The 27,424-nt window shown below is 37.2% G+C and overlaps 1 protein-coding gene across 2 annotated transcripts; it reads right to left on the minus strand.

The window, feature by feature from the left end:
• Positions 1-758: 758 nt before the first annotated feature.
• ACTR10 (actin related protein 10) lies at positions 759-26,925 on the minus strand. 2 transcript variants are annotated; one of them, XM_021701310.1, is made up of 13 exons: positions 26,751-26,925; positions 24,290-24,362; positions 21,475-21,557; positions 20,526-20,634; positions 18,910-19,017; positions 16,451-16,518; positions 15,902-15,981; positions 11,708-11,743; positions 8,984-9,063; positions 8,832-8,905; positions 4,486-4,567; positions 2,817-3,018; positions 759-1,177 (listed from the first exon to the last, which is right to left on the minus strand). In XM_021701310.1, exons 1-13 carry the CDS (start codon positions 26,825-26,827, stop codon positions 996-998), a joined length of 1,254 nt encoding a protein of 417 aa, XP_021556985.1. In that variant the 5' UTR covers positions 26,828-26,925; the 3' UTR covers positions 759-995. The 2 variants fall into 2 exon arrangements, with proteins under 2 accessions (XP_021556985.1, XP_021556986.1); XM_021701311.1 differs by having other exon boundaries at positions 15,938-15,981; positions 26,751-26,915.
• Positions 26,926-27,424: the final 499 nt, after the last annotated feature.

Raw genomic sequence — 27,424 nt, forward strand, 5'->3', positions numbered from 1 at the left:
AAACTAGGAAGGACCCAAAAAGGACAATCAAAAATGACTAAACTATAAGAAAGAATGGACATGGGTTATACAGTCCAGAAAATGTATCAATTCCTACTCTGTCTTCAGGAATATGAGTACATTCTTCAGGAATAGGTGTATGTACTTTCACAGGCACCTGGAAAGAATAAACCCAGCAAAATTTCAGTAAGAGGTAGTTTGTTAAAAACAAATCAAAACAAATAAAAATTAAAATTAAATGGTGACTGAGTACACATTTCCAAGAACCCCTATCCTGAGAAGATAAAAAGTACAAAAGAGATTAAAAACATTATGAATACATGTTTATAAAGCAGTTTCATAAAAATACATAAAATATCTTTGCATAAAAATGAAGTGTCTTTCTTCTTAGAAATGTAGAATTATTAATAAAGAAACTGTAAAGTTAAAAAGGAAACATTTCCATACTTTGCTTAACAAATGTTTACCTAATCTACTAAACATTCTCAGTCCAAAGGGTCAAATATATTCCTGGAAAAGTAGCATTCTAACATGGACAGATAAATACCAAAACAAAAGGATTTGAAGGAAGAGACCCATGTTAATATTTGAAATACCTGGTAATGGTTAACAATATTTCTTCTTTAAATGAAACAACTGCTAAAAATAATGAAACTGATGGATTCTCCAATGCTCAGGGCAGATTATGTGAACTGTGGAGGGACAATGTTATTATTCTTTCTGTAAACTAAACTATGTAACAAACTTCCAAAATTAAACTGCTTTACTATATTTTATTGATATAAATACAACAAATTTCATAAGCATCAGCTACTATTTTACTGTTACACAAGAGGAACAACAGTCAAAAGAATTAAATATTAATGCAAAAAGTAACTAAAGAAATGCTTTCACTTCCATAAAATCATCTCTAACAGCATCCTATATACTTTGTACAATTTGCTTATAATTGATTAGATACTTGATACAAAGCAAAGTTGAATTTCAATCAAATTTTATTTCTCAGTGGAAAAGGCTCTCTTCATCAGCGGTGGCTGAGCTTTCCCGACATCAAACATCATTTCCAAAGGTGGGTTATTAAGAGAACACCAATCAGGTATACGGCCTGTCTGATTATAATACTCCTTTGAGACTGAACGGCTCCCAAGTATGTCCTGCAGTGCCCCAAAAATAGCTCCTGTGTGGTAAAAAAATATTTTTATAGTTAAGATAAAAACTTTTACCAGAAAATTTTATGTACACATACAACCACTTCATTATATGACAACAGAGAACAGGTGAAATTCAGTAATGCATATTCACACTCTTCAAAGTAATTGCAGTTCTTTTATATCCTGTATTTTGAACAACAGGGTAAGCCACAACTCCTATGTTGAAAGTAACTTAAATGGCCTATAGCAGATTATAGTGAAAATGCTAACAAGCATTACTGTGTCTAAAATCAGGTGAGGTAGAGAGGGGTGGAAACTATTTCCAATTCTGTGTAAATACAGTAAATAATACCATTAGTTTTCTTTGCCACAACTCTAAGATTGTATGTCAATAAATAAAACAGCACTGTAAAACCCAGTAAGCATCATTATAATGCCACCAAGTCTATGCTGAAGACTTTATAAAGACCCACACAGCAGTCTTTAAAAAATAATTTGGTAACTAAATCCATTTGTCCTAGATCAAAATTACATTTTTACCAAATTCTACAAGAAATATAGTATTCATTTAAAATCTCAATACTTTTTCTAATGCTCAAGATACATATTAGCTGCAGATGCATTTTAAAACACGTATCAGAACATATATAAATATACACATACATGATTGTTTTTCTCTTCAAAGTAGTGTCTCTCTCTCCCCATATATATGTATCTTCAAAGTAGTCTCTCTCTACATATATATATAGTCTCTTTCTCTCTCTATATATAGTCTCTTTACATGTATATAGGCTATTTCCTTATTTCAATGAAACTATCATTTCTTATGAACTATCATTCAATGAACTCAGTCACAAAATAAAGTATAATTATAAAATAAAGAGATCAATTCTCACATATGGCTCACAAATTGGCTTTAGAAGGAATTAAAACAAATGTTATGAGCAACGGTAGTACCACTGGAATAAATGCACAGCTATCCATCACTAATATGAGAAATGACTTTAACTGGATGAAGTTTACTTAAAAAATTAAAGTGCAGGGGCGCCTGAGTGGCTCAGTCGTTAAGCGTCTGCCTTCAGCTCAGGTCATGATCCCAGCGTCCTGGGATCGAGCCCCGCATCGGGCTCCCTGCTCCGCGGGAAGCCTGCTTCTCCCTCTCCCCCTCCCTCTGCTTGTGTTCCCTCTCTCGCTGTATCTCTGTCAAATAAATAAAATCGTTAAAAAAAAAAAATTAAAGTGCAAATGCCAAGAGAAATAGATATATGATTCTGACAATAACTTAAGGAAAAGTCAGTGTTCAAGAAAATTATTTAATAGTTCCATTAGTTTGTTAAGTGAGCAATTTTTATTTTATTTTATTTTTTTTTAAAGATTTATTTATTTGAGAGAGTGAGAATGAGAGAGAGAGAGAGTACATGAAGGGGGGAGGGTTAGAGGGAGAAGCAGGCTCCTCGCCGAGCAGGGAGCCCGATGCGGGACTCGATCCAGGGACTCCAGGATCATGACCTGAGCCGAAGGCAGTCGCTTAACCAACTGAGCCACTCAGGCGCCCTAAGTGAGCAATTTTTAAGACTGAATCATCTATTCTAATATATCCATTAATAATACCATTCAGGAACCAATTACTATATAATCATTATATCTTAAAAACTAAATTCTTACCTCCCAACCAGGCCACACAATTAGCCTTTGCAGGTGGAGTATGAATTCGGAATGTCTTGGTGCCAAGTGCTTTTTTATATTTTGGTTTTTCTACCAAATACCTTATTTCTGCAAGCAATCTGTGGAGAAATCCTGGCAACATAGATGTACCACCTATGACTACCAAATTCTCTGCTAGTTGCTTTCTGGTGTCTATTGGGCACTGTTATTGAAAAGAAAGAAAAAAAGAAAATTTATTCTTAACTGTATAAATAATGCTTGATTGGATTCAAGAAAATATACAGATTATATATTACAAATTAAATAGGTGAGCATTACTATTACAAAAAAAAAAAAGGCACAGCAAGGTTTAACAAGGGAGTTTTTCATGTAGCAAATATAACCATGATTAATACTGCCATATACTTAATATAGAACTTTAAAGATTTCAAAATCTAACAGTATAGAATTTAAAATTCCACAGAGTATATGGTAGTTATATGTGAGTATTCTCATTTTCAAGATAGAATGACTCAGTTGAGCAAAGAACATGAGAAGAAATAAAACAACTTTCTTTTTTAGTAAGTAAGTATGTGGAAACTTAATTTTTCTAAGGTGGTAACTTCACAGTTATTATATCCAGAGCCAGTTGTCAAGTGGGAAGATAACATTCTTGGAAAAACTGTTTCTACATCAGTTCTAAAAATTAGAATGTTAAAGTCTTTCACTGATGCTATGTTTTTCGGAAGAGTGTCTTGAGTAGAACTGCCAGAGGTAGACAGTATCTTCCAAAGCGCTGGCATTTCACATGGAGTTCTGTGATACCATAGTCATTAAACAAAAGAAACATACTATCATATACCCTGTGGAATTTAAAATTCAATACTACACAAACCTGCATTTAAAGAAACTACAAGCTGTATTAGGTACAAAATAAAAATCTGATACTGTTGCTACAGAAATAATACATGATAGCACTACTTATCCCTGACTCTGACATGTTGTAAATACCCTATCTCAGTGCCAAAGTAAAACTCGGTAACTGTAAAATTTAACATAAAAGCTAAAAATTGTAACCAGTGGCTAAAATATAAATACAGGGGCGCCTGGGTGGCTCAGTCGGTTAAGCGTCTGCCTTCAGCTCAGGTCATGATCCCAGGGTCCTGGGATTGAGCCCCACATCGGGCTCCCTGCTCAGTGGGAACCTGCTTCTCCCTCTCCCTCTGCCTGCCGCTCCCCCTGCTTGTGCTCTCTCAGTCAAATAAATAAATAAAATCTTTAAAAAAATAAAATAAAATATAAATACAGAATAACATTTAAAAATTTTCTCAGGTCGCCTGGCTGGCTCAGTCAGTAAAGCATAAGACTCTTGATTATGGGGTTGTGAATTCAAGCCCCATATGGGATGTAGAGATTACTTAAAAAATTTTTTTCTCAGGGCACCTGGGTGGGACAGTCAGTTAAGCATCCAACTCTTCGTTTGAGCTCAGGTTGTGATATCAGGGTCGTTAGACTGGGCCTGGCATCAGGCTCCCCACTCAGCGTGGAATCTGCTCATAACTCTTTCCCTCTCACTCTGCCCCTCCCCCATGCTCGCTCGCTCTCTCTCAAATAAATACATTTTTAAAAAAAATTTTTTTCTCTAAAGGGCTGTAGTCGCAAATTGAAACTTTTTACGAAATCAAAATACCTGTATAAGGGAATCCAGTATTAAAGTGGCAACTGATTTCTCTTCATTATCTTGTTCAAAAAGAATCTCCACAACTGAATCTCTAATGAGATCAAAAACAGAGTGCTTTGTTGGCATCATATAGTATGATACAGAATATACCATTAGTTCTATTTTTTTAAGTAACAGTACTATGTTAACATAGAATAATTATTAAACACAAGGTGTTTGCATTTGTGAATGAGAGGAATAGAAACACCTGCCTCACAGGTACTGAGGTGAGGATCCAGTGAGTCAAGAGAACACTGCCTGGTACAAAGGAGGCGCTCCCCAAATATTAGCTACAACTATTATTATGTACAGATTAACATACAGTTTGTCCAGTTATACTTCCTTAAGCCTAATAACAGGAAAGGAGTGAAATTTTATAAAACTAAGATTCCAGAAGCAGATCCACAGTGATACAAAAGATTTAAAAAACAATCCTCTCCCCAAGCATTTCTTTGTTTTTAAAAATAACATATGGCAAAGATTGTTAGTTGCCTAATAAAATATCCATTTTCCATTTTCCTGTTCATTCTCAAATTAAAAGAACCCTATTTTGGGGTAGCACAAGGAAGATCTTTGTAGTGATGGAATAGTTCTATATCTTGATGGTGGTGGTGATTACAAAAATCTGTGTGTGATAAAATTACACAGTACTATACATACACATGTTACACCGACGCCAATTTACTGGTTTTACTATTGTACTACAGTTAAGTAAGATGTAACCACTGGGAGAAACTGGGTGAAGAGTACACGAGCCTCCCTATATTATCTTTGCAATTTCCTGTGAATCTGTAATTATTTGGAAGGAAAAAAAAAGATAGAACTCCATTTTTAAGGTGGATACAATGCCTCTCCCGAGTTAAACACTGTATTTACCTGCCTCCCTTGTAGCTAGATGTGTAGCTAAGTGACAATGAGATGGAGGTAGAAGTGGTATGTGGGACTTCTAGAAAGTCTCCTTAAAAAGGAGTGGAAGCAGGGGCTGCTGGGTGGCACAGCTGGTTAAGTGGCCAACTCTTGGTTTCAGCTCAGATTGTGACCTCCGAGTCATGGGATCAAGCCCCGAGTGGGGCTCTGCACTCAGCACAGAGTCTGCTTGAGACTCTCTCTCTCTCCTTCTGCCCCTTCCCCCTACATAGATTCAATCTCTCTCTCAAAATAAATAAACAAAACAAAACAAGAGAGGAAGCACTTTTTTCTTTTCCTTCCTAGGGGTCCTTACTTTAAACACAGATATAGTAGCTCCAGCAACCACCCTGGTCCCTAAGGACAAGGCTACCCCCCAAAGGATGAGAGAGATGGAAGGATATTTACATCCCTGATGGGAGTTGTCATACCATCCCTGGACTATCTACCTGTGAATTTCTTTTAAAAGAGAGACAAACTTCTTTTTTTTTTTTTAGGATTATTTATTTATTTGAGAGAGAGCATGAACAGGGGGAGGGATAGAGGGAGAGGGAGAAGCAGACTCCCTGCTGAGAGGGGCGCCTGATACGGGGCTCGATCCCAGGACCCTAGGATCATGACCTGAGCCAAAGGCAGACGTTTAACTGACTGAGCCACCCAGGAGCCCCGAGAGAGAAAAAATTCTATCTTGGTGAAGCCACTACTGTCAGGTTTGTGTAATTGGTGGCCAAACTGAATCCTAAGTGATGCAATATAAAACTATCTATACATATGCATATATAAACTCTATTTCTTAAAAATAAAATTTAGATCATACAATGCATAGAATTTTGAAGCTTTCTTGAATCTTTTTCAAAACATAAAATTCTCAACCAGGAAAGTATACTGAGGCCTGCAGAACACTCAACACTCACAGGTGGCCACTTGCTGCTATGCCTGCATACCTCCATTCCTACCAGTTGAGATGAATGCTTACAGAGCATCAGTTTTCTTTTTCCAAGTCTTTTATTGTCAATAGATTTGATATTGAGGGGCGCCTGGGTGGCTCAGTTGGTTAAGCGACTGCCTTCGGCTCAGGTCATGATCCTGGAGTCCCGGGATCGAGTCCCGCATCGGGCTCCCTGCTCGGCAGGGAGCCTGCTTCTCCCTCTGACCCTTCCCCCTCTCATGTGCTCTCTGTCTCTCTCATTCTCTCTGTCTCAAATAAATAAATAAAATCTTTAAAAAAAAAAATAGATTTGATATTGAAATTATATAATTTTACAATTATTACTTAACCAACAAATACTAGGGTAGAAAATAAGTTGTTTTTCTATGTGAGCTATGCTGAATGCTTTGAAAAGACAATTACTTTTTAAATCTTTTTTTTTTTTTTTTTCAAGATTTTATTTACTCATTAGAGAGACAGAAAGCATACAGGGAGGGGTAGAGGAAGAGGGAGAGAGAATCTCAAGCAGACTCCACACTGAGCACGGAGCCCAACACAGGGCTCAATCCCAGGACCCCAAGATCATGACCTGAGCCAAAATCAAAAGTCAGATGCTCAACCAAATGAGCCACCCAGGTGCCCCTAAAATCTTTTTAATATGGGTAATACAACTGTAAAAGTCTAGAAGAAAATGTCTATAAGAATTCTGTACCAAGACTGATTCACAAATAACTAAGTTTTCACTGCACTTAAAACAAAAACGAAAACAGAAACAAAAAACTTGGAAATAATAAACCATGAATTTCCTGGTTTCTGTACACTTAACTCTAAACTCTAGAAGCAGACTTACCCTCAAAGAAAAGGTTCTAGAAAAAAGTTTGGCAAATAATTACATATTTATATACTTTAATATGTTTAATGTTTAATATATGGTTTTTTAAAATGGTCTTTTACTTTAAATGACCCTTCTGATTTACCAACAAACTACTGGTGTGAACTATGTCTATTAGGTTTCAAATGAACTAGATTTTCGGTAGGAAAAACATGTTAGCAAACAGTCGTAAATTAATTGGGTTTAAAAGGTGAGACATGGTGGTTTTTTTATTCCCAACCTATTTTCCTACTATTATGTAACCAAAAAGCTCTGTATTAATTTCCTTCAACATCTATTTTCTTCTCTTATTTTGGGCTCCACTCAACAACCTGGAGAAAATTTAAAATAGTAATTTAATGAATATAACTTAAAAAAGAGGTAAAACGATTAAAGTTACTATCAAAATGTATAACATTCTCACTTTTTTTGTTCTACCCTACCATCTTTAACATCTGTGTATTTATGTTCATCCTTTTAATATCTCAACCTCTATATTATGTCAGAATCCAACAGGCTCTTCAATGTTTACATAACTTTTTTCTGTACATCTAATATTTTACAAATGAAACTTTCATAAATACAAATTTTATAAAGCTTGCGTATAAACATAAATGCTATTGTTACCAATATAATTATGTAAGTCCTTAACTTATATTGCATCACTGAATAGAATAATCTCATGAATAATGAAAAAGTGAATCACTAACTGGTCCTTAAGATTTAGCATATTTGGGGCACCTGTGTGGCTCAGTCCATTAAGTGTCTGCCTTTGGCTCAAGTTACGATCTCAGGGTCCTGGGATCAAGACCCACCTCTGGCTCCCTACTCAGTGGGGAGTCTGCTTCTACCCCTCCCCCTGCTCCTTCTCTCTTTCTCTCAAATAAATAAATAAAATTTTAAAAAAAGATTTAGCATATTTGGAAGAATGCATTCTTTCTAACATGAAAACATTCTAAAGCAAGAGCCAGCAAACTGTGGCCTGCAAGCCAAATCCAGCCCGTTTTTGTAAATAAAATTTTATTGGAACACAGCCATACTCATTCATTTACATACTATCTATGATTGATTTTGCACTCCAACTGTAGAGGTAAGTAGTTGCAATACAGATCATATGGCTCACAAAACCAAAGCTATTTACCACTTGGCTCTTTACGAAAAAGGTTTGCTGAACCCTGTTTTAAAGTATTATGCTTTAGGGGCACCTGGGTGGCTCAGTCGGTTGAGTGTCTGACTTAGATTTTGGCTCAGGTCATGATTTCCTGAGATCAGCTCCCCATCAGGCTCTGAGCTCAGCATGGAGTCTGCTTGAGATTCTTTCTCTCTTTCCCTCTGTCCCTCCCCCCAGCTCACGCATGTATGCTCTCTCTAAATAAATAAAATCTTAAAAAAATGTATTATACTTTATTCTCTACCATAGTTCTACTAGTAAATTAATTCTGAATTACTTAAATTTTTTAAAATTAAAAAGTTGAATAAAATTAATCATAAATGAGGAGGCCTTATGAAAAACACATAATTGTTAAATCGGCAATATTAAAGGCTTAGATATTTTTAAAGGCCAAAAATTCATTCTAGTTCATTATTTTGCTCATAACAATTAAGGTCTACCTGATTGATCCAAGAACATGTAAAATCTTCTCTCCATCTAATGGGTAGTCAACATCTGGAGGTGGTGAGGGACGCTGAAATATAAATATCATAAGCATAAATATATAGGTTATAACCTCTGGAAAAAGAATATATATTTATTTTTAACTTACCTCAGTATTCCCATCAATATTAAATTTTGCTGCTTGGATTTTTAATCCACGTTTCAGATCACTTACAAAGCAAGTGCGCACTTATGAGAAAGAAAAGGAGACTGTGTTATGGTTTGTGATTGAATCAATCTATGTCCAGTTAAAACAATTCTATTCAAGTGAACATGCTAGTTATCCATTCTTTTGGATTTTATAAACTATCCCTGGCTTTAGTTTGGTTATGACAATTTATTCACAAATAAAGAACTTTTTCGGGCGCCTGGGTGGCTCAGTTGGTTAAGCGACTGCCTTCGGCTCAGGTCATGATCCTGGAGTCCCGGGATCGAGTCCCGCATCGGGCTCCCTGCTCAGCGGGGAGTCTGCTTCTCCCTCTGACCCTCCCCCCTCTCATGTGCTCTCTCTCATTCTCTCTCTCTCAAATAAATAAATAAATAATCTTTTTTTTTTTTTTTTAATTTATTTGACAGAGAGAGACACAGCGAGAGAGAGAACACAAGCAGCGGGAGAGGGAGAGGGAGAAGCAGGCCCCCCGCGGAGCAGGGAGCCCGATGCGGGGCTCGATCCCAGGACCCTGGGATCATGGCCTGAGCCGAAGGCAGACGCTTAACGACTGAGCCACCCAGGCGCCCCAATAAATAAAAAATCTTAAAAAAAAAAAAAACTTTTTCATTCACTGTGGAATCATAAGACATGTTGCATATTCATCTTTCACAAAATCACATTAAAAAAAACACCTCTGAGGAAACCTTTCTTTTTTTTTTTTTAAGATTTAATTTATTTTAGAGAGAGAGAGAGAGAGAGCACACGCAAGAGCAGGGGGAGGGAGAAGCAGACTCCCTGCTGAGCAGGGCGCCCGATATGGGGCTCGATTCCAGGACCCTGGGATCGAGTCCCACATCGGGCTCCCTGCTCAGCGGAAAGCCTGCTTCTCCCTCTCCCACTCCCCCTGCTTGTGTTCCCTCTCTCACTCTCTCTCTCTCTCTGTTGAAAAATAAATAAAATCTTTAAAATAAAAAAAAATTATTTTCACAAATAGGTAAGGAATAAAAAAGTTTTAAGTAGAAACAAAACTGATGTTGAATGCAATCTAATGAGTTAATTCCTTGTAAAACATGTTAAATGTATATTTATATTTTATATAAAATTCTTCTCATTCACTAATTCAAAATATATTAAGAATCTCCCATATGTTAATATGCTAGATAGTAAGCTACGTGTTCAATACGCTAGATGGTAAGCTAGGTGTTCAAGCTACTTACAGATTTTTTATTTTATTCAAGTCCTCATAGCTACCTTTGTCATACAAGATAAATACCTAGCCCTTAAGATCTTAGATACTTGGCAGAAGAAGCCACTGCAATAAGCATGTACAAATGACTCAGGTTTTACAATAACTGAAAAAATTTTAGGTAATTATACCATGTAAGTAAATAATAAAATGAAGAACAAGATCCATTTTGCAGCCCTAGCTCTAACTCTACCTTTGGTGTGACACTGAACAAATCACTTAATATTGTAACAGATTATCTCCAGGTCTCACTTAATTCTCTTATTAATTTTACATTAACATTCTCAGTACTGAAGAATATTAAATTATATTTTAAATGCCTTTTCTTTCAGTGAATCAAAATACCAGAAAACTGGGGCGCCTGGGTGGCTCAGTCAGTTAAGCGTCTGCCTTTGGCTCCGGTCATGATCTCAGGGTCCTGATCAGTGGTGAGTCTGCTTCTCCCTCTCCTTCTGTCCCTTCCCCCCCTGCTTGTGCTCTCTTGTTCTCTCTCAAATCAATCAATCAATCTTACCAAAAATAAAATCCAGAAAACTCCATTTAAAAATTATAAAAATGCACTCTAGCAAGGGAGAGGTAATATATCCTAGTAAAGTGAATCCAATATACTTTGGCCCCAAATTGGAACTTCTGAAGTCAGTAAAATGACCTTACAAATATGTATTTAAAAACTAGAGTAAAAAAAAACCTTGGGGCCCCTGGGTGGCTCAGGTCATGATCCCAGGGTCCTGGGATCGAGTCCCACATTGGGCTCCCTGCTCAGCGGGAAGCCTGCTTCTCCATCTCTCACTCCCCCTGCTTGTGTTCCTGTTCTATGTCTCTCTCTGTCAAATAAATAAATAAAATCTTAAAAAAAAAAAACAACAAAACCTCTATACAACATAAAACCAGTATCTTTCTGAAGCAATTTATCTGTTAATTCATACTGTGCAAACTGTTAATTCCCTAGTAATCCTGCATACTCTATAATTGAGAAGTTTCTTCAATAAGACATCATAAATAATGCCAAAAGCTTCCATAAATCTAAAGAAAAATAAAAATTTTATTTACATTATTCCATAGCCTATCCTGTATATTAAATATTTTTAGGATATTATATTATGTACTTAATATTATTTTGTACCTCTGTAAATATTTCTAGAAACACATGCCTTCTAAACTAATACTTAAGGATATGGGGCGCCTGGGTGGCACAGTCGTTAAGCGTCTGCCTTCGGCTCAGGTCATGATCCCAAGGTCCTGGGATCGAGCCCGCACTGGACTCCCAGCTCCACAGGAAGCCCGCTTCTCCCTCTCCCACTCCCTGTGCTTGTGTTCCCTCTCTTGCTGTGTCTCTCTCTGTCACATAAATAAATACAATCTTTATAAAAAAATAAAAATAAAAAAATAAACTAATACTTAAGGATAAAAAGGACAAAAATGGGAATTTAGTTTACCTTTAATGTCCTCTAAGACACCTTCTGGAATTGAACCTGAAACAGAAATTTTATTTAGAACTACAGAAGTTCAATAATAAGCAGAAACAGTCTGCTAAATTGCACATTACCACTTTCCATTTCAGAAAAATTTTTAAAAATATAAGTACTATAACTTTTTAAAAGCCAAACAAAAAAGTTACCTTTGTTTCTAGGGAAGAAACTTCATCATTCAAAGTACACACACACACACACACACACACACACACACACACACACACACACATTACCCAGCCATCAAAAAGAATGAAATCTTGCCATTTGCAACGACATGGATGGAGCTAGTGTATTATGATAAGTGAAATAAGTCAGTCAGAGAAAGACAAATACCATATGATTTCACTCATATGTGGAATTTAGGAAACAAAACATATGAACATAGGAGAAGAACAGAAAAAGAAAAAAAGAGAGGAAGCAAACCATGAGACTCTTAACAATAGAAAACAAACTGGTGGGCGGGGGGATGGGTTAAATGGGTGATGGGTATTAAGAAGGGCACTTGTTCTGATTAGCCCTGGGTGTTGTATGTAAGTGATGAACGACTAAATTCTACAGATGAATCACTAAATTCTACCTGAAACCAATATTATACTGTATGTTAATTAACTAGAACTTAAATAAAAATTTGGAGAAAAAAAGGAGAATGTATCTATTCAAAGAAATCTATTCTATATAGAGAGCCTTTAGAAAGTGGACATTTGGATATATTACCATTGTGATGTGATTCTGTTGCTAAAAATCTAGTTATCCAAGTCAGACTCAGAAACATTTTCTAATCTAAATTTAAAATCTTCTAAACTCAGACTTAACTCATTAATAAATATGTAAAAATATTCTGATTTATAAAAACATTATTTACATCAAAGAAGAGAAATTTAGAGCTGGAAATGGAATCATGATTTCATAAGGGTACTCATATGCACTTCTTCCATCAGAACCTACATATCTTGTTAGCTATTTCTTTTAAGGTATGACAGCCACTGAAACAAAGCATTACTATAAATTAAACTTAGAAGCCACACCTTCAAAATGTTAAGCCATAACCTTTAAAAAAAATAATAAATAATATTAATCGCATTGCTTTTTTGAGGAGCAAAAAACATTTAGCATTAGTAAGTACAGCTTTAGAATTATTTATCATTATCTCATCCTTTCCAAATTCCTACTTTTGTGTGTTTCATAATATAGCAATAATAGTATGCATATAATTTATAAATAAACATATATACATATTGAAGGTACATGCTCCAAAGTTTTTTACTGATGGGGCTAGTGTGCGATCAAAAAGTTTGAAGACTTCTATCCTTATGTGTTGAAATTCACCTCACAAAAGGATAGAGATTTCCAAAAAAATTTTAATTTGGCTATAAAGAGATGAGAGAAATATAACTAGATTATAGGAACCTATAAATTAAGAATAAGTGCTAAAAACTGTAGCATTTCACAACTGCTATATACTCTTTAGGGATATTCAGATGAATTCCAAGATACAACAAATTTGGTAATATGAAAAAGTTTTCTTTAGGCAACATGTAAAGCAGGCTTGAAAATAAAGGGCTTATTTTAGCTGGGGGTAGATGCTGCTTTGGGAAGGGCTTCCTTAATCTTAGTGAATAATAACAACTATTTAAACTTCTCAAATAAGAGGGGCGCCTGGGTGGCTCAGTTGTTAAGCGTCTGCCTTCGGCTCAGGTCATGATCCCAGGGTCCTGGGATTGAGTCCCACATCGGGCTCCCTGCTCCGCGGGAGGCCTGCTTCTCCCTCTCCCACTCCACCTGCTTGTGTTCCCTCACTCGCTATCTCTCTGTCAAATAAATAAATAAAATCTTTAAAAATAAATAAATAAACTTCTCAAATAAGAAATAGAAACAAGAGGTATTCATGGTCTCTGGCTCTGAACAATCATATCTAAATTTTGGTTAATTTAGGAGAGTAAGAAGCATAATATTTTTATATATAATTTATTTTTAAACTGTACACTTTTCAAATCAATGTACTTAGGTTATCCTTTATAAGTTACTATAAATATACTGAAGTATATTATAAAGTATATACAAAAGTATATTTATTCTTTTTGAACTAGGTTCCAAATACTAAATGAAAAAAGCTCATTCAGAGTTCATTTAAGGATACCCAAGTATACATAAAATGTGCACTTAATCCTTGCTAAGGACCTTGACAAGAGATATTTTAAATGTATTTGCATTTCTGATCCTCCTAAGCATGTCATTCAGCAAATAATGATATGATTTAATTCCACAATTAGTAGGACTACAAGGCTATCACAGACTCAGACTTTGGGGATTATGTGAGAGAAAGATTACAGAGTCCATGGTGGTTGGTTAAAAAATGGTGTCCAAGAATGTACAGTTCAGAATTTTAAGGTAAGTTATAATCAGTTTTAAAGAAGACCTTCATTAAAAATATCTTGGGATGCTACACAAACCCATTATCTCTGGACACTTTTTATAAATTAACTGTCTTCATGACATACTAAAAAAGTAACAAAGTTTATCTGGAAAAGAAAAATTATAATCTAATCTATAGAATAGAGAATGCTATTATCTTAACTACTAAAAGAAAAATTGGAAAACAATATACGCAAGGATATATGTCCTAAAAACCTGCCTTTCTCTTCCCAACATTTATTCAGTGCCCAGGTAGGAAACTAAGTGCTACTGATTGAAAAACAACTAAGACAGGGGTCCTCAAAAGTCTACGAAGGGAAACAGGTGAGTTAACAGGCAAACGAGGATGTGTCATATGTGCTATAATATATACTACTGAAGACTTAACAGAGAGGGGAGAAATTTATTCTCCTCAGGGGAAATGAGGAAGGCTTTACAATAAAATGACATTCCAGGGCGCCTGGGTGGCTCAGACGGTTGGGCGTCCGCCTTCGGCTCAGGCCATGATCCCAGCGTCCTGGGATCGAGCCCCGCGTCGGGCTCCCTGCTCCGCGGGAGGCCTGCTTCTCCCTCTGCCTCTGCCTCTCTCTCTGTCTCTCATGAATGAATAAATAAAATCTTTAAATAAATAAATAAATAAATTGACATTCCAGCTGAGTCATGTAGAGGGATCCAAAACCCAACATCCCAGGTAAAGAAAGAGAATAAATAAACGCTCACGGTTGTGGGAGGACTAGTGGAGCCTAGAAGACTATATGACACTGACTGAAGCTGAAATAAGTCACACAGGGTTAAGTTGAGTAGTTTAGGGCTAAGAGGTAGAAAAAAGTCAGATTCGAAAGAAACATGTATATCAGGCAAGTAATTTGGATTTTAAGCTGTGGAGCCAGCAAAAATCCTTAAGCCGTGTAATCAGACTTGTATTGTGTAAGTTATTTCTGGCAACAGTATGAAATACTAAACCGGTCCAGAGAGTCTCCTACAATAATCCAAGCAAGAGATAATGAGGGTCTAGTTTACAACGTCTTTGCTTTCAAATGTTCAGTAGTATAGATGATAGAGAAAAAGATATGAAATTTAAGAGAGATTTCTGAGGGACAACTGAAAGGACTTTTAACTCCAGTTTTCTAAAATGAGAGGTAAGGAAGATATCATCTTTATCTGAGAATGACTTGTTGAAATGAATTTGGAAGAAGAGATAATATATTCACTTTTTGAAGGTCTTAAGTACGAGGTACCTAAACATGCCCAGTTTACACCTAAAAATCAGCTGGAGATACGAATATCAAGAAGGGTCAGGCCCAATGATACATTTGAGAATCAACTGCATATTGACGTAGCTGAAGTGATAAAAATAGATGAGATCACTTTTAAAAAGCCAGGAGGAAGAAAAAAATGAAAACCAGATGCCTAGGAGAATATCAGTAGAGAAAGCAAGTGCAGAGGAAACCAAGGAACATCACATAGTAATAGAACATCATAAAAGGAACAGAGTCCTGAAAGCAAAGAGAAGAGATAATATCAAAAGTATATGATAATCCACAATGTCAAAAGTTCTAGAAAGGATGACCAAAATTAAACTACTGGATTTGGTAATTAAGAGGTCAATAATGACCTTATAATTGGAGCAATGACATCACTGATGTGAGGGAAAAGAGAGTAACTATACAATGAGGTAGAAAACAAATGAGTCGAAGAACGACAAGGGAATGTAAACCACTCTTAAGTAGTTTAAAATAGTTTTACCCATCACAGAGGGAAAGCTCTGTTCTTTAGCAGCACCTGTGTCAACAGTACATTGCTCCAGTAGCTGAGTTTCCAACTCCCTGAAATTAAAAAAAAGTAGTTACTGGAACTAAAATATTGTACTTGATACCCTTCTCTTAATACTTTTACTACATAATAGATTACAATGCTTTAAACTAAAGTGGTTTTATCCTGGGGCGCCTGGGCGGCTCAGTCGTTAAGCGTCTGCCTTCGGCTCAGGTCACGATCCCAGGGTCCTGGGATCGAGCCCCACATCGGGCTCCCTGCTCGGCAGGAAGCCTGCTTCTCCCTCTCCCACTCCCCCTGCTTGTGTTCCCTCTCTCGCTGTGTCTCTGTCAAAAAAATAAATAAAATCTTAAAAAAAAAAAAAGGTGGTTTTATCCTTAAAAGATGAATACATTCAAGGGTAATAGAAAATGGACTAAATAACATTAAATGTCCATCTTACCCTTTATTGATCACTGTCAAAAAATTAACATGTTTTTGTGGTACAGGGGGAGCAAATGTGCTAAATCCCAAGAAACTTACTTGTGAAGAGCTTTTCCTCCTAGGGGGAGTGCTCCCCAACAATTTAGTACTGGGATTCCTTCATATATCTATAGGGTAGTTAAGGATACAACTATTTTAGGAGATAAAACATGGCTTCCTTGAAACTTTCCTCACCTTCTGCAGTATTAAGTCAACTTTGGTAACAAATTCTTCATATTTTTAGAAGAGTTACAGAAAAATCAGTCTTTTTTCATATTCTTCTTCAAAGAAAAAGGTTAAACACACACATACACACACACAGAATTCGTTAGTTACAACTAGGGTGTCTAATAAAGTAGCTACTTGAAATGTGGCCAGTCTGAATTGAGATGTGCTATAAGCACAAACTTGATACCAAATTTAGAGGACTTGATACACACATACAAAAAACCCTATAAAATATCTCATAATTTTTACATAGTTTCTATGTTGAAATGATAATATTTTGAATATATTGGGTTAAATGTAGTAACTTCATCTTTCACTTGTACTTTTAAAAATGTAGCTCTTAGAAAAATTTTAAATTACATATATGTCTCACATTGTATTCCTATTAGACAGAGCTGAGAGGAGTGGACAATACTATACTGTGGATTTGTTACCTTATTTTCCATATTGTTTTTGCTGATGTATATAAGTACAATATTTATTTAAAAAAAGGAAAGAGTATATTGGTAAGAACATTGGCTTTGGAAACAAACATGAGTTATACATCTTGGCTATATGCTTATATGACCTTGGGTCACCATCTACCCCAACTTTCAATCTTCTGATTTATATAACAAGGAGAATAATACCTATGTTGTAGGATTGTTATGAGGGTTTTGATTTTTTTTTAAGATTTATTTATTTATTTGAAGGGGGGAAGGGAAGAGGGAGAGAGAGTCTTAAGTGGACTCTGAGCACAGAGCCCAAGGCGGGGCTCAATCTCACAACCCTGAGATCACAACCTGAGCTAAAACTAAGAGTCAGATGCTCAGCTGACTGCGCCACCCAGGCACCCCACTGTTAGGAGATTTAAACACAAAATACTTCATATATATTTTTAAAAGATTGTATTTATTTATTTAGTGCGGGGGGGGAGCGCACAAGCAGGGGGAGTGGGAGAGGGAGAAGCAGGCTCTCTGCCAAGCAGGGAGCCCGACGTGGGGTCCGATCACAGGACCCTGGGAGACCCAAGCCGAAGGCAGACACCCAACCGACTGAGCCACCCAGGCGCCCCAGAAAATACTTTATATTTTAAAGACTATTACCTAATTTAGTTCTTTAGGAGCTAATGATTCTTGATTTCACTCCCCCAAGTATTTCTTCTAATAAATACATATGTAGATCTCAAAACTTCCTAAGAGTCATGCACTTACATACTTCAACGTCCTTTTCAATGGAACAATATCCACTGTTAACAATTCTTTTTTTTTTTTTTAAGATTTTATTTATTTATTTATTTGACAGAGAGAGAGAGAGAGAGAGAGAGAGAGCATAAGCAGGGGGAGCAGGAGAGAAGGAGGCTCCCCACTGAGCAGGGAGCCTGATGCGGGACTCCATGACTGAGCTGAAGACAGACACTTAACCATCTGAGCCACCCAGGCGCCCTCACTATTAACATTTCTAAGAGCCTTTACCTATACTCAGCTTACATGCTTCTAATGACAAGGAATGCACCAGTGTATAGTCACTAATTCCATTTTGGGATAGCTTGAATTACTAGGAAGTTCTTCCCAGTGGTGAATGATATAAAACTAGAGCACTGTTAAGCAAGTTATTACATGCCAGGCCATATGCTAAATACTCAACATACACTGTCTCACTCAAGTCACACAATATCCCCTCCATGAGGTGGAATTATTGTAATTCCCATTTCACAGATGAGAGAACTGAGGCCCAAAGAGATTACTTGACTAACATCATACAACTAGTAAGAAGCATTGCCAAGAATTACCACTTATGCGTGTATTTGATTCCAAAACCAAAATCATAAACCCTATACCCTACTGTGCCTCCAATGATAGCCTCTGGAAATAGAGAGAAAAAGAAAAAAATGTATTTACTTTTCCACAGCAAGCCCTTCAGCTATTTGAAAGCAGATTTCGTGTTTTAATTTTTCTTGATTTAACTTTCTCATTTCAGTTTCTCCAATTACTCTTTGTATGATCTTTTCTTAGAACTTGACTAAGGTAGTCAAGTACTGTGACACATCCTAATTAGCTAATGTTCCTCTTAAAAATTGAACATAATATTCATGAGGTCTGACCTCTGAAGTACATACCACGACCAAGTCACAATGGTAATTTCTACAAAATTTAAGTCTCACAATCCTGTGAATTTTTTCCACATGGGAATTTATACTTGTATATGGTAACCCCAAATAGTTTCATTCCATGAAAACCACTTCTAATAAGCCTAATTATGTTAAAGTAGAGTAAAAACTGAAAAATTAGCTGCTTGACAAAAAAAGATACAGGTAACACCAGGCTCTCCCTATATCCGCAATCCAGGACCATAGCAGAGTTTATCCCAAGTGTCAGAAGAGCCATTAGATGACTTGGAGCAAGCAGGACAGATGGAACCTAGAAAAGAATAAAACCAAAATAACAATAACAACAACAAAACCAGGAGTAGTTGAAGGTGTTTCCCATATATTTCAAATATACTTGAAAAAATTCACAGTAACATTATATTTATGATACCTTTCAACCATTTTATGGTGCCAAGAACTAGTTTGTTGATTTATTTGAATTTACACAATCATGGAAATATACCATAATAAATAAAAACACTCTTTAAATTCTCTAAGTTATTTTATTCCAAAATGGCAATTATGAAACTTTTTTTTTTAATTTTTGTTCTCTCTCTCTTTTTTAAAAGATTTTATTTATTTGAAAGAGAAAGAGAGAGGACAAGCAGAGCAGCAGGCCAAAGGAGACAGAGAAGCAGGCTTCCCGCGGAGCAGGGAGCCCGATGCGGGGCTTGACCCCAGGACCCTAGGACCATGACCTGAGCCGAAGACAGACGCTTAACCGACTGAGCCACCCAGGCGCCCCTGCTCTCTCTTTTGGAGGGAAAAATGAAAGGGATAAAAGAAGAGGTACAGAAACATAAATTCGAAAAAAGATGCTTAAATTTAAAAAAATAGATGTCTTTGCCATCAAAATGAAAATTAAGAAAAAGATTCTTGATTGTCTTTATTTGCAAAGTTTGTAATATGAACTCTATTTTTAAAACATAATATAGCAGTTAAAATTAAATTGAAGAGCTATAAAAATCCTTAACTCTGTGTGACATTTTCAGCGAGAATTTGCCAGATCTGGTGATACCCCAAATATCAGATAAATATTCAATCAAAATATGAAAGTCCTTATAAACAAATGCTAAAATATAATGGCCATATTTCCCTTACCTAAAGGTTGTGTCAGAGGGCAGGGCGGGGGATAGTTCTAAGTAAAGACATTGAAAAAGGCATGGAGGTGGCACCTGGGTGGCTCAGTCAGTTAAATGTCTGACTTCAGCTCAGGTTATGATCTCAGAGTCCTGGGATCAAGCCCCACAATGGGACTCCCCACTCGACGGGGAGTCTTCTTGTCCCTCTGCCCCTCCCCTTGCTCATGCTCGCTCACTCTCTCTTTCAAATAAATAAATAAAATCTTAAAAATAAATAAATAAATAAATAAAGCCTAAAATGAAGGAACTGAAGAATTTAGAACAGTCAGCATAACTAAACAACAGAAAGTAGAAAGACCTGGGGAAAAAAACACATTATAAACACCACAGCAAAGAATATACCTTTTAATTCTAAAAAAGTCCTCAAACAAACAAAAAAAACCTATGTTAAAATAAATAAATAACAGAAATATCAATAAGAAATTGTCAGTTACCTAAGTATTGGATGAAAGGCTGATTACACATGAAATAATCGTACAAAGAAAAGAAAATAAATGGTCAATTTAAAATGGCTTGAGTTTAATCTCACCTGGTTTCTCAAATGCACTGTGTAAAATATATATAATGAAGGAAATTAAATGAGGACCTTTTAGTTTAAGTTTTAGTACCTACAAAAAACAACATAAAAAACACGTACCTCAAAATATTTGAAAAGAACCCGAGTGAGTGTCTCTCTGAAGTGGGAAGGACATAGTACCGACTCGATAACCACAACTCGGCGGTCTCTAGGATTCACCAACAGATGCCTGGAAGGTGATAGTTTTTACTTATGAAAGTAAATAAAAGTTGGTATTTATTTTGGCACATAATGCAATTTTGTTAAGAAAAGAGAAACTATACTACCTTAGCTCAAGATGTTTTATGACAAAAAGACATATTTATTTTATTACCCTGGGAACGTAACATTCCTGAACTCTAATTATTAAGTGCTAGTTACTGTGTCAGTATCTTTACATCTGTTACTTCATTTATCTCAGTAAACAAAAGCCACAGCCTAGTATGAATACACACTTGAGTCATCAAAAAGATTTTTTCTTTTTTTAGGTTACAAAAGTAATATACGCTCATAAAATTCCAAATATAACAGAAGTTTATAACTTGGAAAGTACAAATACCTTACACTTCTACTAGCCAGAAACTACCATTTATAGCAGTTTGTATATTGTCATTATGGTCCATGGATATGAATGTATTTTAATAGAAGTGTTTATTCCACCGATGTTCTGAAACTTGCTTTTTTCAATTATCAATATATCTAAGACACCTTTTGTATGACTACATATAGATACAGAACTCTTTTTTTAATGGCTGTAAAGTGTTTCACTATATGGATATATAATAATTTAATTATCCAACCCCCTTTATTAATGAACATTTAATTTGTTTTCAGCATTTCCTTATGCTTGCCAGTTATCTAGTCTTCAAATACATTTTGGAAAAGGTTGAAAATAAGCAAGTAAAAATGCAGTGGAGGTCAACTTTTTTTTTTGCATCAGATGTAACACAACCAAATATTACTATGACTGGCATTAGGAAAATCTAATCACAAAAGCTGGGGGGAAAAAACAAACACAACTGCATCTTACCTGAAATACAGTATGTGGATGAATTCCTTTAGGTAGGAATACAATTCTTCTGTATTGATATTATATTGAACAACTTTGATAGGCTATAAAAAAAAATCTCAAATTAAAACATGCTTATTTACTGTACTAATGCATTTTCTGATAATAAATCACAACTAATTTTTATTGGGAATAAATGCAAACATTAAACATAAATAAATCACTTAAATTAGGAATCTTTAAGAATGGGCCTAAGATAACAGAACCTTTTGCTTTGTGGGGATAAAAGTATGTGTCCACAAGTAGAAAGCTATGCTCATTTGCATTTTTCCTCCATCTGGACTTACCATTTTGGCAGGACTGATCAAAATCACTGATTAAAAAGTATCAAAAGCTTCCTCAAACACTCCAGAGTTGGTCCAGTCCCTGTAAGTCACACCCAAAGCAATAACACTTTCCCTTTTGTAAGATCACCCCACTTAATTACTTGTGAAATGTCTACCTTCCCATTAGACTACATACTCTAAGGTGCAAGAACTGTTCCTAGTTTGCTTATGATATATCCTCCTTCAACTGACACAGTACCAGGCACCAAGTACATGCTCACAAACGTGTGGTGAAAAACAGCACTAAACAGTATATCCAAACACTACCAACCCATGAGTGCTAAGTCAACACCAATGGAGAACAAGGGCTTTACTTATGATCCTCAGAAAGCTGTAAGTACTCTGATGCATCACTGGCAGACCTCTCTTCATTTACTTTTAGTGGAAAGACCATTAGCTCAGCTAATTTCATGATTTTATGTAGCTTAAAGAAGGTTCCAAACCATGTATGGCTGATTATAGATTAATCTTCAAATACATATTTGTCTTTTCAAGATGAATATAAAAGCTACAAGCACTAAGAAAATATCAATGAGAATGTTAAAGTTCTAAGTCCAGTCAGGAATCTATCTAGAAATTTATCAAGTATCACTTTATAAAGCAAAAGAACATGAAAAGTGAATAGACAGGAACTTCCATCACATTTTGAATACACACCACAAGTACCTACTATATTTCTAGCTTATCCAAGGATTTGCGGGGAAAAAAATTGTATATACCTATCTTTTGTTCGTTCATTCATTCATTCATTCATATAGGCTCCCTGACCAGCACTGAGCCCAACATGGGGCTTGAACTCATGACCCTAAAATCAAGACCTGAGTTGAGATCAAGAGTCAGCCACTCAGCCAACTGAGCCACCCAGGTGCCCCCCCCAAAATTTTTATTTTTTTAAGTTTTTACTTAAGTAATCTCTAAACCCAACGTGGGGCTCGAACTCACAACCCTGAGATCAAAAGTTGCAATGTTCTTCTGACTGTGCCAGCCAGGCACCCCTGGAAAATTTTGAAATCAATAAAGTGATTCCCTAATCAAGCATAAATTAAAAAGATTTGTGAATCAATGTATTTCTTGTAGATCTTAAAGATGCATCCCATTACCAAATATAAACTGATGTACTAATCTATTTTGTTACAATATGTACTTTTATAAAACCAAATACCATACTTCCATTGCTAAATAAGGGAATAGTATCTACATAATGTGAAATTTGTATTAGTTCATGTTAGACAAGAGGAGCTGAAATGATAGCAGAGTTATAGCTTTCATCAAGAAAAAGAAAGTCGGGGCGCCTGGGTGGCTCAGTCAGTTAAGCGGCTACCTTCGGCTCAAGTCATGATCCCAGCGTCCTGGGATGGAGCCCCGCATTGGGCATCGTGCTCAGCGGGGGAGCCTGCTTCTCCCTCTCCCTCTGCCTGCCTGTCTGCCTACTTGTGATCTCTCTCTCTCTGTCTCTGTCAAATAAATAAATCTTTGGGAAAAAAAAAAGTCATCAGCTCAGTGGCCACACACATAGGCATCCTTTAAGATCTATTTTTCAAAAGCTTAAATGAGGGGCCCTGGATGGATCAGTCCATTAAGGGTCTGCTTTGGCTGAGGTCATGATCCCAGGGTCCTGGGATAGAGCCCTGTGCAGGGCTCCCTGCTCAGCGGGGAGGCTGCCCCTCCCTCTGCCCCTCCCCCTGCTTATGCACAGGAGCGCAAGCATGCGCCCTCTCTCTCTCTCTCTCTCTCTCTCTCACACACACACACACACACACACACACACACACACGCTCTTTCTCAAATAAATAAAATCTTCAAAAGCTTAAATGATCTTCTGTAGCAGGGGCTCCCTTCCCAAAGCAGACCCTTTCATGACTCTTCATTGGGCTGCATTTCCTCTTGGTTCCACCTTAACAATAGCCCCACTGGCTCAGAACTGACTTCCATCTGCACTGGCTCAGCACCCACTGACCAACATTTTCAATCCATTATTCCATTTTATTTTTAATATCCCCGAGAGAGCCGCCAGGCACTCTCAGTTGCAAGCCAAAGCTATTCTAATTTTTTTCCTGAGGAATCAGTTATTACTTTTGCTAGTGCTGTAATTACAAAATTATGTGGGTTTTATAAGGTCTGCCCCACCATAAGCCTACTTTTATTTGTGATGGAAAGGAGGTTTTTCAGGAATGCAAATATTAAGTTATGGCAGAAGCATCTGTATTTGATTTTAACACGTGAATTTTATGGCATGCAAAATTATTCTTCCTATTGCTCTACAATTCCTGGTTGGTCAAATTAGCTTTGGTAGGAAACTTCAAATGAAATAAAGATTTAAATTTTTTTTCTTGGAATACAGTCATAAGTTACATAGTTAGCATTGTTCTAATCAATCTTACTTGAAGTCACATTAAAAAATATTTTATAGTACAGCATTTGTTTTACTAAATTGTTAAAAAAGTCAATACCTTAGGCAGACCAGCTTTTTTAATCACACTAGGAATTATGCATCTTGGACCAGTTTCTCCAGCAAATCCACACCTGAAAATAAACAGAAAATTGAAACATTCAACTTATTGTAACATTCTATGTATTTGTCACAGAAACAACTTTTTCTGCATTTGTTTCAAAGCAGTGGTCACAAAAACATATGGAAACATCTCTGATGTATTAAAAGGGACAAAGAAACTAAGAAAAAATTAATGCCATCTATATTCATAATTGTGTATTACAGGTAAAAAATTGTTTCAAATTAGTGATATCGAAATAAACCAGTATATTATTTCAGACCAGTATGTACTTTTTACAGTTGTTTTTTTTTTTAAAGATTTTATGTATTTATTCATGAGTGAGAGAGAGAGAGCACACAAGCAGGGGGAGCGGCAGGCAGAGGGAGAAGAAGGCTCCCTGTTGAGCAAGGAGCCCAATGCGGGACTCGATCTCAGGACCCTGGGATCATGACCTGAGCTGAAGGTAGATGCTTACCTGACTGAGCCACCCAGGTGTTTCTCAGTTTTAAATTATAGCTGAATTTTAGGCAACACATCTCTACAACCCTGGATTATCTGACTACGTTATATGACTTCACTTATATAATTCATGAGTTACTCATAATTTCATCACTCTAATATTAATTTCCATATTTATGTGTTTCCTTTTGGTCTTTTTTTTACACTATGTGTATTTGACATAATCAGGATGTTCAAATGTCATGAACTTCATACAATAAGCTTCTGCCCAAAATGGTCTTCATTGTTATTTTAAAAACCTCATAATATTTCATCCTTAAAAAAATGGTTCTTCTGGGGTGCCTGGGTGGCTCGGTTGTTAAGCGTCTGCCTTCGGCTCAGGTCATGATCCCAGGGTCCTGGGATTGAGCCCCGCATCTGGCTCCCTGCTCTGCAGGAAGCCTGCTTCTCCCTCTCCCACTCCCTCTGCTTGTGTTCCCTCTCTCACTGTGTCTCTCTGTCAAATAAATAAATAAAATCTTAAAAAAAAAAAAAAAAGATTCTCCCAAGTATTTAGGTATTTGCATGTATGTTTCATGTTAGTAAAACAAAACCTTTCTAAAAACTGCTAAAAATGATCACCATGTAAGTTTAGTCTTAACATGATGATCTCTTCTTATCCCACCTAGTTTCCAGTACTGCTCTCCTATTCCCAAATAGCTCTTTCCATCTTCTACTAGTTACATCTCCATGTTTATTTGCACCAATGCTCCTCAAATACTCCAGGATGCAGCCCACTGGTTGACTTCAATTCCTTTCTTTTACTTCATAAATTCATCTTATTACCCTCCTCTTGATTTGTCAATAATCATCTTCCTGTATAGTAACTTTCTGCTTCTCATTTCCTCATAGCCAGACTAAATATCTTTGGGTGTCAGCCTCAAGGTATTTATTATGCTATTAAAATAAACATTTAAAATAAGAAAACATAAATAAGGGAGGATCTTGCATAGAACAGTAAGAGAATGTCATGGACCAAGAATGTCATGGACCAAACACATAAACCTGTGTTTAATCCAATTCTGGAGCACCTGAGATCCAATACTTAAATAGGCGGTTTTGACAACTTATTCAACAAATAATTATTAAATACCTACTATATACTAGGCAGTGTTCAGATATATATAAAGATTTTCAGATATTTCTATTTCAAATATCTATACAAGAGGCAATTCTGTTATTGTCCTCTTGAGCCCAGTACAAGGGCTCACAACCTCAAGTCCAAGGACCACTGTGATCGTCCGCTAACCTCTGAAACCGTGGGCAAATATTTTAAGGTTTGTGTATCTGTGGCTTGCTTTCGGTCGTCAAACGATCTATGCCATCCAAAAGACTGAAAGCCACTAGTGTTTACAAGCTGCCTTTTAAAACATCTCAAATTTCCTAATTTAAGAGTTCGGGGCCGGGCACAACAAAGGATCTCGTCTTACCTACAGGGCTTCACCTCTTTGTTTATGTGTTCCGTCTCCCTAATTGGACTTCCTACTCTTGTGGAGCAATGGCCCTGTCTTATATTTGAATCTCCGGTACCAAAAGACGCTCCATTCAATAAATGTTTACGTTACAGTTCGGCTGCTACCCTCCTAAGCAGATAAGCCCAGGATAAGGTCTAAGCCATCGCTGTCATCCCCTGCATGGATCACACCAAAGGGTCCGTTCAATCTGGGGAGACAACCGGGGGCGGCGGCGAAAACCATTCTCCCGAAGCCTCCTGGGCCTCTCCAGGAGTCAGAATCGGATCCTCGGGACTCGTATAGCCCATGTTGAAAATAAATAATAAGGGCTGTAATTTGCGGAGGTGCTGGAGGAAAAAATGGAGAAATGGCAAACTGCCCCGTGAGCCTGGGAAGAGGACCGGGGCCGGGCCTCGACCACCCGCCCTCCCCTCAGGACGACCGCAGTCAGCGCCGTCGCCACTCACTTGGTAAAAGCCTCTCCTAGGTCTATCACGACTGCCGTTTTCTCCCCGCCGCTCCCTAGGCCTTCATACAGCGGCATGGTAGTAAAGACCACCGCAAGAAGGAGAGCTCCGCTCCGAGGCAGGCCCCACAAGTTTCTGCTCTCAGTGGGGCGGAGCCGGGGCGACGGCGCGTGGGCGTGGCGACGGCAGGGGCTTCGAGTGCCCGCGGCGCGCCGGGCCCAGGCTGTTCCAGGCTGTGCCTCACTCCACGTCGGATTCAAATCCTTGCAGGCGTCTCCGTCTCCGGTACTAAGGAAGAAGAGACATGGGCGGCCGCGGATCAGGGTGCGGGGGGGGAGGGGGGGATAAAGGGCAGAAGCGATCAGGCGCGCCGGGCGCCCCGAGTGGGGCGGAGACAACCGGGTCCTTCCCGCTGGCCACGCCCTCACATAGCGCCGGGGACGGAGGCTTCCACTGCAGGGTTGCTGATAGTTTCTGGTCATCAGGTGGAGGCCAGTGAACACAGATAAAAGCCACAAAACGGAATCTCAGATCTGTACCTCAAACAAATAATGCAATATATGTTAAGGAAAAAAAAAAAGAAGAAGAAGAAGGTAGCGGGAGGGGAAGAATGAAGCGGGGGAAATGGGAGGGGTAGAGGAACCATGAGAGACGATGGACTCTGAAAAACAAAC

This window comes from Neomonachus schauinslandi, chromosome 9 (genome assembly GCF_002201575.2).
Source record: "Neomonachus schauinslandi chromosome 9, ASM220157v2, whole genome shotgun sequence".
NCBI classification, from domain to species: domain Eukaryota; kingdom Metazoa; phylum Chordata; class Mammalia; order Carnivora; family Phocidae; genus Neomonachus; species Neomonachus schauinslandi.